Genomic DNA, 19,479 nt, shown 5'->3' with positions numbered 1-19,479 from the left:
TTCAATAACAGAAAGCTGATCGGCCATTGCATGTTGGTTTCATTTGTAGCTGTAATACTGCAAATTACAATTGGACTAGTAAAATACAACATCTACAACATCACAAAAACCAAACAACAAAAAGAATTAAAGTGAGCATTAGATGTAGAGTTACATTGACATTGGCAAAATAAGACCTGTGCAAAATATTTAAGACCTGGAAGAGCAAATTTAAGACTTTTAAGGCTTAACATTTTTTATGTTTAAATTTGAAACTTTTTAGGACTTTAAAACCTTGCGGAAACCCTGCAAGAAGTATTTTAAAAAATTCAACACTAATAATCACATAGGGCGTCACGGTGGCGCAGTGGGTAGGGTTGCCGCCTCACAGCATGAAGATCACTGGTTTAAGCCCTGGCTGAGAAAGGGTTAGGGTTAGATCATCATTCATTTTCCTGTGGCTTAGTCCATTTATTCAACGGGTGTCGCCACAGCGGAATGAACTGCCAACTTATCTAGAATATGCTTTCCACAGCGAATGCCCTTCCAGCTGCAACAGAGTACTGGAAAACACCCATACACCCTCACATTAACACGACCTATTTAGTTTATTCAATTCACCTATATCTTTGGACTGTTGGAGAAACTGGAACACCCAGAGGAAACTCAACACGAGGAGAACACGCAAACTCCGCACAGAAATGCCTACTGACCCAGCCGGAACTCGAACCAGCGATTCAAACTTGCTGTGAGGCGAAAGTGCTAATCACTGAGCCAGCGTGTCACCCTGCATACATTATAAAAGCAAAATTTATATGTAGAACTTGTGAAACGCTTAAAAAAATTCTAACAAGTCACAAGAGCGTCAGCAGTTTCACACCAATCTAAATAAGTTGTCTGCCACAGCAAGACACTTTTTTGATGTGCATGCAAAAGAATTATATAGAGCAATGGCATTAGAGTTTGTTTAATCACATCAAACCTTCAAGTTGTGGAAACACCATAAGTTGACCATAATAATTCACTTTCATAATTTACAGAAACAGACTGAACATTCTTCAAAATATCAGTTTCTGCAAAACAGAGCAGTACTTGCCAGCTCACTTGCACAGAATATTACTACTTTGTGAACCTCTCTTACACAGTACAAAACATGTGGACAGTGAAATCACAGCGTATATTTTTATGTACCTTAAAGAATAAATCAGAGATGTCCAAACTCGGTCCTGGGGAGCCGGCGTCCTGCTAAGTTTAGCTTTAACTTGTTTCTACACACCTGCCAGGACGTTTCTAGTATATCTAGCAAGAGCTTGATTAGCTGGTTCAGGTGTGCTTGATTAGGATTGGTGCTAAACTCTCCAGGACACCGGCGCTCTAGGACCGAGTGTGGACACCCCTGACTTAAATGATGTCTGAAGACAATGGAACATGAAGTTTGTCTGTTTTGATTTAATGCTGTTAAATCCGTTTAATTTAACTTAATTTAAGGCAGCAATATATAACAATAATACATTTGTACAGTGTAACTCTGAAACGAAAATTCTGTCATCAGTCAATGTCCTTCAACTTGTTGCAAACAAAAGAGTTGATGGTAACAGTCAATAGTTAAGCCACGGTCACACTGCACTTTTCACCATATAGATTTATATTCATGCGCACGTAAATGTGACAGGCGGTGTAAGGCAGCAGCGTCATTTCAACATTAAATAGCTTTTCAGTAGCGAGCAATTTTTTTACTAGTAAAGTAGTGCAGTAGCATCCTCACGAGCTACATTTACCAATCACGGATCAATGAGTGACAGCACCGACATTCACAGAGCGTTAAGGCCGATGTCTTGCCGATGAAAGCAAATCCATATGATGGCGATAATGATGATTTCATCTTCCTGTTTTTCAGTGGTCGACAAAAACTTTATGGTGCATTACTGCCACCTCTCGCTCTAGTCGTGACTTTGCCATCCAATTAGGCTAACATGAAGAATTTGCTCATTGTAAAAAGAATCAAGGAAGAGTAGTTATTTCTGAAGGAGGATTCCCATAACCGGAGAAGCACGTTAAAACGCAATAACCTTAATTCTGATGCTGTGCTCAAAAAATACTGCTGTAATTTATAGTAAGTACTCTAATGTTTTTTTAACTACACAATTGTGAAGCACTCAAATTAATTTGTTTATATATATAGACAGTAGTATACTATGGTTATTGCTCTTAGTTCATGATAGTTATACTACATTATGTAATGCAATTCATTAATGAGAAGCTGTAAATATCATTATAATACAAGACTTATTCCTTTTAAAATTCCCTTTACTATAAATTGCTATAGTATTTTAAATGTGTAACACCTGGCTCTATTGGATGTTTGGTTTTTGCTGTTATATACTAAAGTTTGTTTCTGTTTGGTCCAGCATCCTATTAACAGTAAATAACTGAACGGAGCAATTCTGTCTCATGATTCATTGACAGTTTTACTGATGACTAAGATGTGATTGACTTGGATTTAAGTTCTTCGATTTGAAATTGAAAATTGCAAAAATAGCTTATATGGCAAAACTTGGCAAAAGTAGCTTAGCTTGCTACATTTCCCAGGGAAAGCTTTTAGTGTAGTTAAGCTACATTTTAAGTAGACTAGCTAATAACTTAGCTCACTTAATCTTAAGTATCTTGCCTAACTCTAGTGCCAGACCAGAAACGAAAGCTTGTGCGGCAAGTTTTGCAGTTCGATGCATTGCAAAGTTCACGCACGGTGAAATCTGACCTGCGAAGTCACATCATATGACTGTGTGAGACCAATCGAATATCAAAACAGACCTCTCCGGAAAGATATTTTAAAATATGAAGCTCGCTTTTAATAAATGTCTGCCCCTTTTCACAACGCCGTATGACAAAACTTTACATGCTTGAACTTTAGTGTGACTGTGGCAAAGCTCTGAAATGAAAACTCTGTCATCAGCTAATGACCTTTCACTTGTCACAAACAAAAACGTTAATAACTGGTTGGATCCAAGCATACAGTATTTCATTTCTTTTTTTTTTTTGCATTCAGCAAAGAAACTTCATTTGAAACAAGCAGAGGACGCATATATGACTGGACTTTCATTTTCAAATAAACTACCACTTTAACTTATGAACAGCTCAAAAAATATTGCACAAAACATCATCCAATGGTTTTTAAACCACTTTCTCCCTTTTGAGACCAATATTTAACGAAACAAAGTCAAGTTCTTTCAAGATACCTGAAAACAAACCAAAAAGCTCTTCATCCAGAGTCTGAGAAAAGCTCTTTAGAAGATATTTCCATGATCAGCATTGTGCTCGCCCCAAGTTTATTCTTCTCCAACTGCTCAATAGCTGAACATCGAAGTTTATGAAGCAGGGGTGCGTTTCCAAAAACCATCATTGGCCAATAAAGGTCCTGAGTTTTGTTGTTAGAAACATGTAGTTCATTGATTTGGGTTTCCAGAATCAATCGCTCCAGCAAACATTTGCATCGTAAACTTGTGCGTTTGAACTACACCTCTAGAAGAATCTATAACACATCTTTAAAACTTGTGGAAACAAAAAAATAGAGTATAAGTTAGGTTTTAATTTATAGTAGGCTTATTAAAAATAATGTATCTGTACTACACATGGCATAATCAGAACAGGTTACAATGGCTCTAATGATTTCTGAATTGAAATAAAGTCTTATTATATGCAACAAACAAGTAAAAGTAGTTTTTACATCATCAATTGACCAAATATCTGACTTTCACTCACTATAATAAATGCTGGGTTCCACTCAGTCGATTTGTGTTGGGACAACATGAAGAAATTAAGTTAACTTATTAGTATATACAAAATTAAGTGGATTAAACAAAACAGTGGTCATAAAAAACTTAAGTATTGTGTTGCTTCAGCTTATTTTAAATAAGTAGTTTGAACAAACAGCAAACAACATTGAGTGTATGAGATCAGAATAGGTGTTGACTTTTTGAAAGCGATTTCATGTTTTAGAAAACAAATATGGAATATTCTCAGTGTTTGTAAATGAAATGCAGGCCTGATACAGTATGTGCCATTCACATACATTTCAATTCATATGGAAAACAAATGCAAGATTTTGCCAACGATAATATTGGATTTATAAGTGTGTAAAACAATATAATTTCTCCAAAAGAAAACTCCACCCTGTTTAGAGTGTCATTGCGGACATTTTACAGTGATATTTACGGTGAATATCACTATAGTTTTTCTATAACTGCACTTTATAACTTATACCAGTATCCTGCACTTGCAGCTATTGCACTGCTGGTTAGACCTTAACTGCATTTCGTTGCATTGTACATGTGTATGACAATACAGTTGAATCTAATCTAAAAATTTTAAAATGACATGGTTCAAACAATGGATCAGTGTCAGAGCAAATAATTCCCAAATTTCCCAGTTTTGAGAAACACTTGTCACTACATTGTTCTATAGCAGTCCATCCAGGAGTTTCACTATGATTTGGGAAACGCATCCCTGCATAGCAAGCAGATCAGCAGGTGAGCATGGAGCTGTGCATGCTCCTCCAGAGCCTCATGGTCTGCTGAGGGCTGCGCCGGTGCACCAGTAGCAGGTGTTTGTGCACGCATGGGTTCTCTCGGTCTTGCTCCCGAATATCAAAGGTCCTAAACCCATCATGTTTCATCGGACTGATTCCAAGTGCTTTAAAGCACATCCCAGTGTAGACGTCATCAATAGGAAAGAAGGGGATGTAAAAGGAAACATGGTAAAGGTATGGGAGAAGTTCCCCAGAAAAGAGGAACCCCCCACCACCAGCATACGGAGGGTAAGCACCTTCATAGAAAGTCAGGGGTACACAATATTTAGTTTTCGGATCTCGTAATGGTGTGGCCTCAGAAATGATCTGCCCAGTGTACAACGATGAAGCCTGCTCTGGCTCCAGAGATGTCAGATGATTGATTATTGCTTGGGGGTTAGCAAAAACATCATCGTCCCCCTTAAAAATGAAGGACACACGAGGACAGTGTCCCAGCATCCACTTGAAAAACACGTGTTCCTTAAGAGTCAGGTTGTAAAAGGAGTCGTGGAAATCCCAAACGAGAAGGTCTTGGAAATGCTGAGACTCCGACAAAATGAGTTTGTCCAGATTTGGGTCGTCTAAAGACGAACGACCTAGCAGGAAGACGGTTCGTACCTTGAGTCCATCATACTCTCCTTCTCTGCCCCAGGTCTCCCGGACAGCTTGACGCCTCTCGAAGTGCTTTGGCGTGGATTTGATTGCAAAGAGTAGAAAGATGCGATCATCTTCATTATCCAACGCACACTTGTCCGGTTGATTAATAACTAGCGGCGAGTCTCGACACTCCATTCCTCGAAGGAAGTCTCCATAGAGCGGAGGGTATGTATTAACATCCTGAATGTTCATCTTTAGCAACTCAAAACTCTCCGGACTGCAGTGAAACTTCTTCCGCGGGTCTGTTGTATTGTCAGCTGAGTCCAGCTGCCTCAGAAAGGAATGGAGTTTTCGATTCCAGAAGGCGCCGTTTTTGGGGACGCTCTTTCTGAAATCGTTGGAAATAGTCAGCGGTGGAAGTTTGAATGGTGCAACACCTTTGGTTTGTTTCTTGATAGTGCTTACTAAAGCTGTTGTCGGCTTTCTGGGAATGGAAGCCGTGACTGATGTGATTTTATCTTTGGCGGTTATTTCCACGTCCACTAGTTTGGAATAGAACAAAATAAAGCAAAGGCTGCTAGCTAGCGCCACGATGAGGAACTTCATGTACTTCTTTCCCATTTTACAACCGTGCTAAGAGAAGCTCACTCTTGAGATGCAAGAAAGGATGTTGGGCAATACAGGAAATGGTGATGATTCACACAACAGAATTAACCTCTGAAGCGCAGCGCTGTCTCTTCATTTGTTCATCCTTGGGGATCAATGATGGCTGACTTCAACATTTGCTATTCACAGCCATGACAAACATCTTGTTGGATGCATCTTCCATGTAATTACGTTTATTGTATCCCCAGTGGTGTCGAGTTCAGCCGTGAGCCTAACAAATACAAGGAAATAGAGGCTAGTGAAAAAACAACACACACACATTTACATGGCATAACACAACATCAGCTGAATCTGTCAGAAGACTCGAAAAACACGAGCTAGTTGCTTTTATTTTGAATCAAATTGTAACAAGCATTTCACACAGCACTTCGAAAACACCACACTGATCTGAAGAACTCGAGTATCTGTGGTTTGCGTGTGGGAAGAGCATTGGTTGTGTGAAACTTTCATGAGTTCTCAAAAACAAAACCCAAGTGTGAATTCTGTTCTACTCATTTACAAAACGGCATGCTTTTATTGCTTCAGGAGGAACGCATAAACAACTTGCTGAAAGTGAAACACTGAAAAGGTTTAAAATAAATCATTTAAATTGATTGAGATTGTTTACCCAAAAACTCCCTTGTGTGGTTTTAAACCTTTTCTTCTTTCTTCTGTTGAACACAAAAGAGGACATTTCGAATGCCGGTTGCTGGCACCCACTGATTTCTACATGGGGAAAAAACACTATAGAAGTCAATGGGCACCAGCAATCAAAATAAATCAACCAGCAAAAAAAGAAACTCAACTGGTTTGACAAAGTGAAGAGTAAACGAGAAGAACATTTTCATTTTTGGCTGAACTATCGGTTTAATCTTAAAATCAACTTTAGTGTTTTGGCAAGGGCAAAGGTAGAACATAAGCGTGAATAACAGAAAAAAAAGTTTAATTTTTGCGTTAATGGGGCATAAAAGGTCCCCTATAAAATGGTTCTTTTATTAAGATGTAAAATAGGTCTCTGATGAGTGTGTATGTTAAGTTTAAGCTCAAAATACCACACAAATAATGTTTCATACCTCTTTTAGGCTTTAATCCTAATTGCACCATTTTGGTGACTGTCGCTTTAAATTCAAATGAGATTGCGCTCTTTTTCAAAAGAGGGCGGAGCTACAAATGCCTGTGTGTCAGCATAGTGGCATATTCAAAAACAAGACTAACGTCTTATGCTAATGAGGGAGAGATCATCACTAGTGGGCGGGGCTTCCCCCTTTGTTGACATGTACCAAGGGAGTGTCAAAGCGTTTCTGCAGACTGTTTATCAAGTGTGATTATTTAAAAAATTTAATTAAGTAATTTTTACATTTAGATGCTGGTTTTATTCACAGTCTGACTACGTTTACATGGACAGCAATAATCAAATTATTTGCCTTAATCTGAATAAGACAATAATATGATTAAGCTGTTTACTTGAGTTGCTTCTTAAATGTTCCTGTTTTGCATGCTATCCGCTTGTTAAGTGTGACGTTATGCGAGGCGGCTTCCAGGTCCAAGCGCTCTATCAAACTGTATGGGGAGACTCACCAAATGATTATAATAAACAAAGCAATGTAATAATGTACTTTTGAAAATCATGATCACAACATACATATCTGTACCTAATATCATCATATGTCACAACTTAACAAACGCATAGCACATAAATCGATTAACATCGTTGCATCGCGACGCCATCCACGTTTCCTTTGGAGTTTCATGTAAATTGGGGCCTTTCATTCTTAATTTGTTGACTTTGCAGTTCAGCACGTTAATTTTCATTCATGCTGGCCATGACAAATGGAGGTATTGGATGAGAGTATAAACTGCGCACAACAAATGCATACGTCTTGTCCTTCACTGACTCGGCAGGTGCAGAGAATAGTGTCAAACAGCTGTGCATAGACTATACAGTCGCAAAACGCAGTGAAAAACTCACATGACGGTAATAGTTTGATTGCACTGTTTACATGTCTGTACTGCACTTTAATAATGCCACTAAAATCGGCATATTCCAGATGTCTTAATTCGATTTCTGTTTAGTTTGACCGAAATCAGTTTAATCAAAGATGTTTACACGGCAGAGTCTTTGTTTTATTTAATTGTATTCAAATCGGATTATTGTTGTCCATGTAAACACACTCACTGACTACGTTTACATGAATGTCAGTAATATAATTACTTGCTTTATTCGAAGTTAGTAACTTACACTTTTATCCAAGAAAATTTCATCCGTGGTCCCTGTGACACACAGAGATTTTGGATAGGAGTATGAACTGCTGGAAGAGTGTAGTTTTAATTGCACACGGAGCCCCCCCCCCCCCCTCCTCCTCGATAAGATGCAGGTGTCTGTGGTCCTTCCCTGACTATGTAGGTGCAGAGAATAGTGTCAAACAGCTGTGTGCGTATAGACTATTCTGTCTAAAATCCTACACGACGGTAAAAGTTTGATTGTGGTGTTGTCATGTCTGTACTGCACTTCAATAGTGCAACTAAATTTGGCACTCCACATGTCTTATTCTGAATTCGGTTTATTTTCCTATGACTTCAATCAGACTAAGGTCATCAAAAATCCCTGTTTACATGGTAGACTTAATCAGAGTATTGTGTTAATCCTGTTAAAATATAGCATTATTGGCGTTCATGTAAACATTCTCAGTGTCGCATCACAACAGTGTTTAAATTCCTTAAAGTAATTTTTGCATAATAGCTCCCATTTCAATACGACTAGAACTCGGCTGGAGATTTGTGCCGTTTATTGTTTACATACATTAGCAGACTTTAATTTTTAAATAAGGATCTAAAATTAAACAACCTATCAATTATTAGTGAAAAAAAAAAAGGTCTCGGGTGATTAATTAGACAGCGCATGCGCTAGACTGAAGTACAGTACATTTCATTCCCGTGGGAGTAAACTGAACTCAGGGACACGTAATACAATCAATCAGAACTGAGATAAAGTGAACACAAGATCTGTGTAGACCTCTGTAGAAACTCCTCATGCATTTTTTTAATGCTAGGTGGATTATGAATGTGCGGCTTGCGTTTAAGTTTAACCTATTGATGCTCTATTTAAAGTATAAAGCAAAAACTACATTTATGGTATGCAGCAATAGTAGTTTTAATTGATTACATCTATAAAAAGTAAGCTGACAAGGGCTTTATTTGTAAAATTAAATTACAGAATTAGTTTAATTTCAGAGTTGTAAACATCTTTAAAAAGAGGCGTTTTTTTCCAATGGAAATTATGTCTGTAACTTGTATAATATACTACTGTATATACACATTTCTAGTAAATAAGTCTTTCTTTTTTGTAAATTAATTTATTGAAAAAGTGAATAGCATTCATTGTATACTAAATGTCCGATTTCTGCTTTTTTCCCCCCTTTTAAACACTTTTATAAACATTTTACCCTAGTAAATAGTTTCCTAGTACATCATAACAGATGACAGAGTAAAAAAAATAAAATAAATAAATATATAAATAAAACATACATATATTTAAGTAAATAAAGTAATAATAATACAGCATGGGACAAAGTAAATTAAATAAGTAAATAATTAGACAAATTAATAGTTATTAGGGCTGTAACGATACACCAAACCCACGATTCGGTTCGTATCACGATTTTTGACCCACGATTCGGTTCATATCACGGTTTTTCGTGGGGGGTGGGAAAAAAAAGACTTTTAAAACTATTTTTTTATTAAATAACATTTGAAAAATCTTTATAAACTGAACAAAGAACAATATTAACTATGCAAATTATTAACAATATAAAGTTACATAACTTAGTTGTATCAACAATAATGTGCTACCTACTACTTGGTTATTGTGATTTTAGTTTTGCTTGGGTTGGGTCAGTGAGTCTAGTTTGGTGCATGACAATAGGGTATATGCAGAGCTAGTGCTGTTCCCATGCTGATACACTTCCGCTTACCTGTTATTGTTAGTTTTTTTCCATTTTAAAGGATTCCTTTTACAGCATCGATGTTGTAATGTAGTTAAAATACAATCAGATAAATAGACTCTGGCATTCACTTAGTTGCTCAAGCGTAAAACGAGACAAAAAGTCGTTTACTCGCACACGCCAGTCAGAATCGGCAGGCTAGTGCAGAAGCTCCATTGAATATACTGGGGTAAAATAAATGCTCATATTTTAAAAGACACGGCGGGGGGAAATGTAATTTAATGCAGTGCTTCTTGTACAATCTGAGACCCACTTTATAGCATATACCACTCAGCCAGTGGAAATAGCTGATTTTTAAAGAAAACAGACCTTAAACGCGCAGTTTTTGCAATGGCAAACAGTTCACCGGAAGCGCTTAACCTATGTTACTGGCAAATTAAAAGTCCTATTAGCATGCTTCGTCATATACCCCATACCGGAGTAAAAATGCTAAAGTGAAAGCTCATTTAGACTATAAAATGATTTCTTAAATAAATCACTTCAAGTGGTGTTATATCATCAAAACAATTTAGTAGTGGCCTCCAAAATGCAATTAACTTTAATATAGTGCTGTTGTTTTTTCCTGAAAGTTTTCCCCAAAACGGTCACTACTGAAACACAATATTATACGATTTATTAAAGAGTAAACTGATGTATTAAGAGTGATTAGATCTTCCTTATAAATAGTTTGCTATTTATTTTTTATTAGACTATCACAGGTATAAAACAGTAACAATTAAATTTAACAATTTTTAAAATTACAATGCATTTGATTTATTGTGTTTTGAAGATGATGATTCGAAGTGTCATTCATCTGCAATTGAACACCCTCGAAATATCTTGGTTGATTATTCAATAGAATTTATTTTAAACAAAATGTCACATGATGGTACAGGTTGGGTAGTGACCACAACATTCAGTCTGCCACAGCTGAATAAGAAAACATTTTGTGCTATACAAAAACCTTTGCTGTTCAAATGCAGCAACCGCATTTACCAGATACACATCTGACAGTAAATATCTGATAAGAATGCCTAGAGCCATTCTACACTGCCTTTAAGAAAGAAAAAGTATGCACATATTTGCAATCATTTCAGAAAAGATAACATACTAAATAAAATATGTGACATGCTTGATTATATGACTTGGCATAACGTTAAAACAAGTTACAATAATATTGTGCACATACATACACACACACACAGTACTCAGCATATACGAGTACACCCCCCAAAATTCTCTTATTTAAAATGACTATTTTCTATAGGAAGCTTTAAAATATTATGTTTGTGCATGAACATTAGATTAGTCAGTACTGAAGGCAAATCTAGAGCTAATCTAAAAAAATACCTTACAATCATGGTTAAAAAATTATACTAGCCAAAATTTATATTAGGGTCAAATATCAAACTCTTTGAAATAAGAAAAAAAAAAATCAAGAAAAACTAAAACAATTTTACAATTTTGTTGACAATGTTTACAATGTTTTTGCAATATTTTGCATGAATTTAATTGTATTTTTTTTCCATCTCTAAAGACGATCTGCGATTAACATTATTTTAATAAATATATCTGTTTAATACATGTTTTGTTCAAATGAACCAATTTATTTTACCCATATTCACTGTGAAACTGATAAAAATCTTCATTTTCAAAATGGGGTGAACTCATTTATGCAGAGAAATGCATTATTATTATTATTATTATTATTATTATTATTATTATTATTATTATATACACATTAAGGCCTTTTTAAATTAAGGATTACTCTTCTTTGGTCAGGGAAGGATTTAGTGGTTTGGAGGCCTCAAGCAATTCCTGACATGGGGCACAAAAGTTTGTACTTTAATTAATTCTTAATTGATTTTTTATATCACTCAAATCTCCATTTCCCTATTTTGTCTTAATGCAAAATAACAAGGTGTGAAGTATCTTGTAAAACTTTTTAAAATGATTCGTTTCATCATTTTACAACTTAAATAACAAACTATTTTTTTAATAAATGTTTTAATTCAATATTTGTAATTTTATTACGTTTTTAAAACTAAATCTCCGTAATTTGACTGCTGGACTGCTCTATGATTGAGGGTTTGGGACACTTTTTTTGCGCAGAACAGAAGTAATAAAAATAAACTTTTATTTTTTTAGACTCTCGTCATACAAAATATGATAGAAAATTATGTTGTTGTTTTTTTTTTTAAAATACTTTTAGGTATTTTTTGGGGAGCCCTCAGATTTCCTGGGGCCCAAAGCAGCTGCTTCCATTGCTTATTGGTTAAATCCACCCCCGTCTTTAATCACTACGAAATCTTCACCAGTTTTTGGCAGTGACAATTTGCACACTTTTGAAACTAAAGTTCAAAGATGCCAATCAGAACATCGTTCACAAGCACAGTTTTGAACAGAAATAAAAAATATATAGATTTAGATACTTTTTTTCTACCTTAAATGCGGAGTTTTCTTTAATAAAAAAATATAAAGAGAGAATAAACAGACATTCCTTCAAGTTACATAAATATTTTAAGAATTTTTAACACTTTTACCTCAGAAAGACTGGACCATCTACTCCCCATGTAGCTATGAGAAAGCACACAGGAATTATTCCTGCTCAAAAATGTAGAGGTGTGGTTAAAACCAGTCTCAGCTAATAAACTAAGAAATACAGCCTTGACAGTCGCATTAAAAAAAATGCAAAAAAAGGGCCATCTGTAATTTTCTTTGACAATGAGCATTTTACTCATGTTTATGTTCAGTTGTTTCATGTTGAAAGCGATGAAAATAACTCCTTATTTACAATAAAATAGAAATTTCCAAGACATGGAAGCCTGAGAAAAACGGTAATATTAGAAGATAATTTCAGATGGCACTTAGAGGTTTTTGCATCTAAACTTCATTCATATATATATATATATATATATATATATATATATATATATATATATATATATATATATATATATATATATATATATATATGTCCCATGCTTAAAGATAAAAGGTTTGCGCTCTTCAGCTTCCAGAAATGATCAGATGTGCTCCAACATTAGGCACATTCAAATCAAGACTAAAAACACATCTGTTTAGCTGTGCCTTTACTGAATGAGCACTGTGCTGCGTCCGACAGATTGCACCATCATGTTTTTCTCTTCTCCTTCATTCTTTTATATCACATTTTACCTGTTTTTATGTTTTGTTTTGTTTTTACGCATTTTTATTATTTGTTTTTATTTTTATTCTTTTTTATTTTTACTTTTATTCTTGTTTATGTAAAGCACTTTGAATTGCCATTGTGTATGAAATGTGCTATATAAATAAACTTGCCTTGCCTTGCCTCTCATACATACTCATTCAAAATATGATTGTAGGTTTCAATAGACGGGAGGATCTTAGTAAACTCAATTTTGAATGTGGAACAGTTTGCACCAAATTATCTATAAATGAATAAATAAATAAATACGTACATACATAAATAAATAAAAAGTAAAAAGAGGTCTAGATATTAGCATAAAGTAAAAGGAAAGCTGACTGCTGTATATTCAGTCCACAGCCCTTTGAACTACTAAGACCTCTGCATTTCTGGGAAGGTCTGGGGTTTCAAAACAGAAAGAAAAGAAAAAAACAGCAGCCCACCAGGTCGAGACACATCCTTTTAGCTCATTGCTGAAACAGATCTATAACATACAGAAACTAGTAAATAAACGGCGCTAATAATTGCATTGAGGCGAAATTAATCTCACACAACCAACAAAACAAAAACCGTTAACTAGATTTATAAAAGCTAGATGTATAAAAATGCGGTTTAAAACTTTATTAACACCACTTTATCCATCTTATTTGGATAGTAACAATGTTAGAAATCTGAACACGTGAACTTATATCGAATGTACCATTAACAACACGCTTAAATATAACTTTAATTTACACCACGCGTTCATTTTTCTATTTAATTAAAAGCATTAGAGCATTAGTGAGGGAAAACAAAGTGTGACTTACCTTGTGAACATCTATTAACATTCTTAGTCCAAACGTCTTGCTCGACGAGAGGAAAGCTAGTTGTAGCCACCACAGCAGCACCTCCACCGCCGTGTGCTGTTTCCTACTGTCAGCAGACTCAAGTGATAAAACACGACGCGGCCTCACCCCTTTTCCATCAGCAACACCTTTCTGACTGTGATTGGTGCTTATCAACCAACACACCTGTGCAATCACCAAAGTCATGAAGCGTGTGCGTAAGCCAATAAAAGAGTTTTGGGGTTTCAACGTTCAAAACAAACCAAAATAACAGTATTTACGCAGTAATTTCCTGCTGAAATGAGTGCAGACCGTGCAGACATGATGTCACGTGATCGCAAGATTACCTGATACACACATCATCCCTTTCCCAAATAATTTGCATACGCATTTCAAAGATTTTTGTAAAGGTATGAGCGTTTTATATTCACTCATTCACAGTTTTTCCTTAATAATATAATTTCAGAAATGTATTTTGCAAATTCTAAATAAGGAAACCGTATTAGTAGCCAATGGCTATCGATTGTTCAATCAATGAATCATTTCTAATGCTGTTTTAGCCATACTCTATTCAGAGTAGCACGGTGAACAATGTATGGCACCCTGTTGTCACTGTTCAAAAATGAACGAATATAAAACCAACTTTACCTCAATGTTAAGCTGCAATATTTTAATTTATTATTGTTTTTTTTTTTTGTAACCTTTAAGCATTTCATTTTATTAAATGCTCTATTTTGATGTCTTGCGCCGTTTGCTCTGTAAACTGATGGTTAAGCTTCTTCCACTGTGGTGAGGAAGTGGTTGTTTTGGGGAAGCAAAAAGTGCTGTGTGTGGACGTCACGTCGCGTCTGTTGGCTATTCTGTGAACGTAAGCATGTGCGCTGACAGCTTTCAGCATTATTCATAAAACAAATCTGTGGTGCGAGGATGTTAAAGCAATTTAAGCAGGGTGCGAATTACAGAGGGGTTTAGGGGGTGTATATGCACAGAGACTGTTCGTTTCTGTCAGTCTTTAATCGTCATCCCATACAAAATCGCAGCGTTTAAGATCGGATTTCTTTATAAAACAGCCATCTTCACTGCCTGGCTGAGATACAATATAAAGCAAGTGTCAGACCAAACAACGAAGATTCACAAAATTGACAGAAATCAGTCAAGTTTGATGAAGGAGAAATCATGGTTTGGGGTTACAGGATGGGGACGTGCGAGAGATCTGCAGAGTGGATGGCAACATCAACAGCAAAGAAGCTGAAGGTGCTCCTGTATTGGCCAGCCCAGTCACCAGATATGAACAGTATTGAGCATGCCTGGGGTAAGATGGAGGAGGAGGCATTGAAGATGAATCTAAAGGATCTTGATAAACTCTGGGAGTCCTGCAAGAATGCTTTCATTGCCATTCCAGATGACTTTATTATTGAGTGATTTGAGTCATTGCAGAGATGTATGTAAACTGCCTTATGGATTACTTAAAAAAAACGACACCAAAGGAAATGACACCAGAAACCAAGCATAGCTTATTTCGATGAAAACAAACCACAAATAGCTTACGGCAGAATTATAAACATGGTGCTCTCATATTACTCTGTATGGGAGAAGTCCTGCTTTCCAGCTAATAGAGCCAATTGTTAACTGCTATAGGTACTTTAGTCCACAGTCACAAGATTTCAATCCAATAGAGCACCTTTGGGATGTAGTGGAACAGGAGATTCACATTATGGATGAGCAGCCGACAAATCTGCAGCAACTTTGTGATGCTATCATGTCAATATGGACCAAAATCTCTGAGGAATATTTCCAGTACCTTGTTAAATCTATGCCATGAAGGATTAAGGCAGTTCTGAAGACAAAATAGGGTCCAACCTGGTACTAGTAAGGTGTACCTAATAAAGTGGCCAGTGAGTGTATAATGACTGTTCAATTCAAAGGGAGTTATTTTCTTTTACAGAATTCACTATTTAGAACCAACAAGCAGTTGTCAGGCACTACGAACCAGGCACTACAATGAGCTTTCTCTTAGTTTTGTGAGAAAGCCAACCTTAAAATTGACAACAATCCTGCCCCAGGCCTGATTCATGAGCTTGTAGTGAATGGGAACAAGTCAGAACTCATAGAATATTTCTGAGAGATGGGCTTCGTTGAACAAAGATGTCAACAGACTATTTTCAGGAGAATGGAAACTGTAGTGGAGAATAAAGGCAGAAGATGTGAAACAATAATGCAATTTTTAAAAAATTAATCACTGATTAGAGCGCACCACATGTCACCATGCTGAATAATTCAAGGCAGTCGCTTCACAAACAATTCAAGAGTACTGTGTAACTGCTGCTAGGGTGAAAACAGGGTGCTGCAACAGTCAAAACAACAGTGCAGCTTAAAGTGAGTCCACCCAAAAATAAACCCAAAAGAAGATATTCGGAAATTGGTAAAAACTGACTTCCATAGTATTTGCCAGCCTGATCTCACGAGAAAACGTAAGTATTTTAAGTTTTGCCAGTTTAGTGACTAATTCGTACAAATTGTACGATTTTGAAAAGGAGGCGTGGCACCTAACCCCACCCCTAAACCCAACCGTCATTGGGGGATGAGCAAATCGTACTAAAATGTACGAATTAGATAATTAGAATTCATACTTTTGATTAGAATTCATACAATTTAATTAGAATTCATACTAATTAGCCACTAAAGCAAAAAGTTACGAATTGCCGTGAGATTGTGTTGGATTTGCTGCTCCTCATACTTATGTATGATTTTCAACAATCTTCAAAATATCTTATCTTCTTACTCTAAATTTTCCCCAGATGTTGGTAACAGCTAAAAAAATCAATATATATGCAAAGAAAACAAATCTAATTGGTTTACAAATAAAGTTCTGTGTAATAAAAATACACACAAGGCGAAAGAATTGAACACAAGAAGAAAGGGAGGTGTAGAAAGGCATGGAAAGCCCAGACAGCAGCTGAAATCTCTCAGTAGTTCTTCAGCACCTCTCTGATCTTCAACATTGTAAATTAATATTCGCTGCTTCAGTCTAACATCCACATTAGCAGGATGATGAAGATGAAACCAGGGTGGACATTTCAGCAAGACAATGATCCAAAACACAGCCAAGAAAAATCTCAAATGCTTTCAGAGAAAGAAAATCAAGCTGTGGAATGGCCCAGCCAATCACCTGACTTGAATCCAATAGAGAATCCAAAGTAAAGATCAGCTTTGATAGACGAGACCCACAGAAATATCAAGATGTTTACACTCTGTAGAAGTCCCTCAATGTATGTATGCGTTTAGAACTACTTGTGGGTAAGTGAATAGTACATTTTACTGGGGTGAACTATCCAATTCAGGTCATCATAGAGCTTAAAATATATGCACAATGGCAGTTTCACCCTAGAATATCACTTTTTTGATGTTATATTTGGTCATAGGACAACCATTTTGCAATTGGGACAGTTCATTTTAGATTATGGTGCAGATTTGAAAAGAAAATGGAATATAATTATTAGTTTACAAGTGAGTTTTTGGGATTTAAGGATTTTATACAGGTATAGATGACTTGGTTGTGTCCAAAATCACAGAATTTCATGCTATATTACAGGGATCACCAAACATGTTCCTGGAAATCTGGTGTCCTTCAGATTTTAGTTCCAACCTTAATCAAACACACCTAAACAAGCTAATCAAGCTCTTACTAGGCATACTTGAAACACTCAGACAGGTGTGTTGAGGCAAGTTGAAGCTAAACCCTGCAGGGCATTGAACCTCCAGGAATGAGATTGGTGACTCCTGCTATAATAGTATGTGCTACTTCATATTACTTGAAAACAGCATGTACATCTTTCACTGAGATCCTGAAGTGCACATTTAGTAGATACTTTACAATACCATGAGGACACGGCAGAGGATTTACGCATGTTTGTAATGACAACATGGACAAAAGCAAGTCAGGAAACACAGCTGGTCAGGCATTGCATACCAAAATACCTGCCCTGAGGCACTGCAAATATGGGTGCCAATTATATACTGACTTTCCTTGAACAGGGCTTTAATAATAGAGTAGATTAGCAGCAGAAGGAGCTCTGAAAACACATCCCACCTTCCTTCAATAGCTCGCAAAACACCCTGATGAGAGACTAATCCAAAACTTCAATATTACCTACTGCCCTATTATTACTGGAGAAGCAACATTACAATGCACATATTGTGTGTGTGGGCTGGGTGTGTGAAGGTATGCAAACTATTTGGCATTTTATTGTCCCATGTGTACCACAGAAGACACATGAATTTGTTTCAAATATTTCCTAAATCGTGTTTAACAGAGCAAGAAATTTTCCCCAGTATTTTCTACAATATTTGTTTCTTCTGGAGAAAGTCTTATTTTTTTATTTCGGCTAGAATAAAAGCATTTTTTATGATTTAAAACTATTTTAAGGTCAATATTATTAGCCCCCTTAAGCAATATTTTTTAGATAGTCTACAGAACAAACCATCCCTATCCAATGACCTGCCTAGTTATCCTAATTAACCTAGTTAAGCCTTTAAATGTCACTTCATATTTAGAGGTGTCTTGAAAAATATCAAGTAAAGTATTATTTATTGTCATCATGGCAAAGATAAAAAATAAAATATGTTAGTAGAAATTAGTTATTAAAACTATTATGTTTAGAAATGTGTTGAAAAAATCTCTGTAAAACAGAAATTAGGGGAAAATATACAGGGGGCTAATAATTCTGACTTCAACTATATATAGCTCACTTTAAATTAGGGTTTCTACAGATTTTCACAAAGTCAGATTTAACATTTTAAGACATTTTTAAGAGCCTTATGAATGAAATTTTAGACTTATACACGACTAAACACCAAGGATTTTGTCTAATAGCCTGGTTGGTCTCACAACGTTGTATATATTTTATTAGACTACCTGACAAAAGTTTTGTTGCTTATCCAAAATAATAACTTGACTTCTAGTTGATCATTTGGTATATATTAGAAAGGCAAAGGCCACTAGATTACGCTTATTTTTCAAAATAAAATATGATCATGCCTTGATTTTTAATTATTTAATTAGGACAGTAAGGTCTGACTTTGTCTTTGTCTGACTTTTTAACAGAAATAATGTACAGCATAGAATATAAAGTCATGCTGCAGTGGGAAAAGAATGAATGTTGTGTCTGACTCCCATGGAGGAGCTTGGAGGACTGCATCCATACATCTCTGCAATGACTCAAATCACTTATTAATAAAGTCATCTGGAATGGCAAAGAAAGAGTTCTTGCAGAACTCACAGAGTTCTTTGGATTCATCTTCAGTGCCTCCTCCATCATCTTACCCCTGACATGCTCAATAATGTTCATGTCTGGTGACTGGGCTGACCAATCCTGCAGCACCTTCTATTTTTTCTGGAGCTTTGATGTGGAGGCTGAAGTATGAGGAGCGCTATCCTGCTGAAGAATTTGCCCTCTCCTGTGGTTTGTAATGTAATGGGCAGCACAAATGTGTTGATACCTCAGGCTGTTGATGTTGCCATCTACTCTGCAGATCTCTTACACACCCCCATAACCCCAAACCATGATTTTTCCTTCACCAAACTTGACTGATTTCTGTGAAAATCTTGAGTCCATGTGGGTTCCAGCTGGTCTTCTGCAGTATTTGTGATAATTGGGATGCAGCTCAACAGATGATTCAACTTAAAAAAAAAATTGACCTTCT

General features: G+C 36.1%; 2 protein-coding genes across 9 annotated transcripts in view; both read right to left on the bottom strand.

Moving 5' to 3' along the window:
* Positions 1–1,251, bottom strand: part of si:dkey-224e22.2 — a 54,889-nt gene extending 53,638 nt beyond the window's left edge. For all 6 annotated transcript variants that reach the window (XM_087293557.1, XM_087293556.1, XM_087293558.1 and 3 more), the window contains exon 1: positions 1,171–1,251. The gene's annotated coding sequence lies outside the window, so the exon portion shown is untranslated. The remainder of the gene's footprint in view (positions 1–1,170) is intronic.
* A 2,294-nt stretch (positions 1,252–3,545) lies between these two features.
* On the bottom strand, positions 3,546–13,861 carry b3gnt2l (UDP-GlcNAc:betaGal beta-1,3-N-acetylglucosaminyltransferase 2, like). 3 transcript variants are annotated; one of them, XM_087293593.1, is made up of 3 exons: positions 13,759–13,861; positions 6,414–6,511; positions 3,546–6,017 (listed from the first exon to the last, which is right to left on the bottom strand). In XM_087293593.1, exon 3 carries the CDS (start codon positions 5,759–5,761, stop codon positions 4,499–4,501), a length of 1,263 nt encoding a protein of 420 aa, XP_087149719.1. In that variant the 5' UTR covers positions 5,762–6,017; positions 6,414–6,511; positions 13,759–13,861; the 3' UTR covers positions 3,546–4,498. The 3 variants fall into 3 exon arrangements, with proteins under 3 accessions (XP_087149719.1, XP_087149720.1, XP_087149718.1); XM_087293594.1 differs by lacking the exon at positions 13,759–13,861 and adding an exon at positions 12,309–12,369; XM_087293592.1 differs by lacking the exon at positions 6,414–6,511.
* Positions 13,862–19,479: the final 5,618 nt, after the last annotated feature.

The sequence above is a fragment of the Danio rerio genome, chromosome 18 (assembly GCF_052040795.2).
Source record: "Danio rerio strain M-AB ecotype USA chromosome 18, GRCz13ab, whole genome shotgun sequence".
NCBI lineage: Eukaryota > Metazoa > Chordata > Actinopteri > Cypriniformes > Danionidae > Danio > Danio rerio.
Note: the sequence above shows the minus strand (reverse complement) of the source record. Positions and strands in the feature narration are given on the sequence as shown.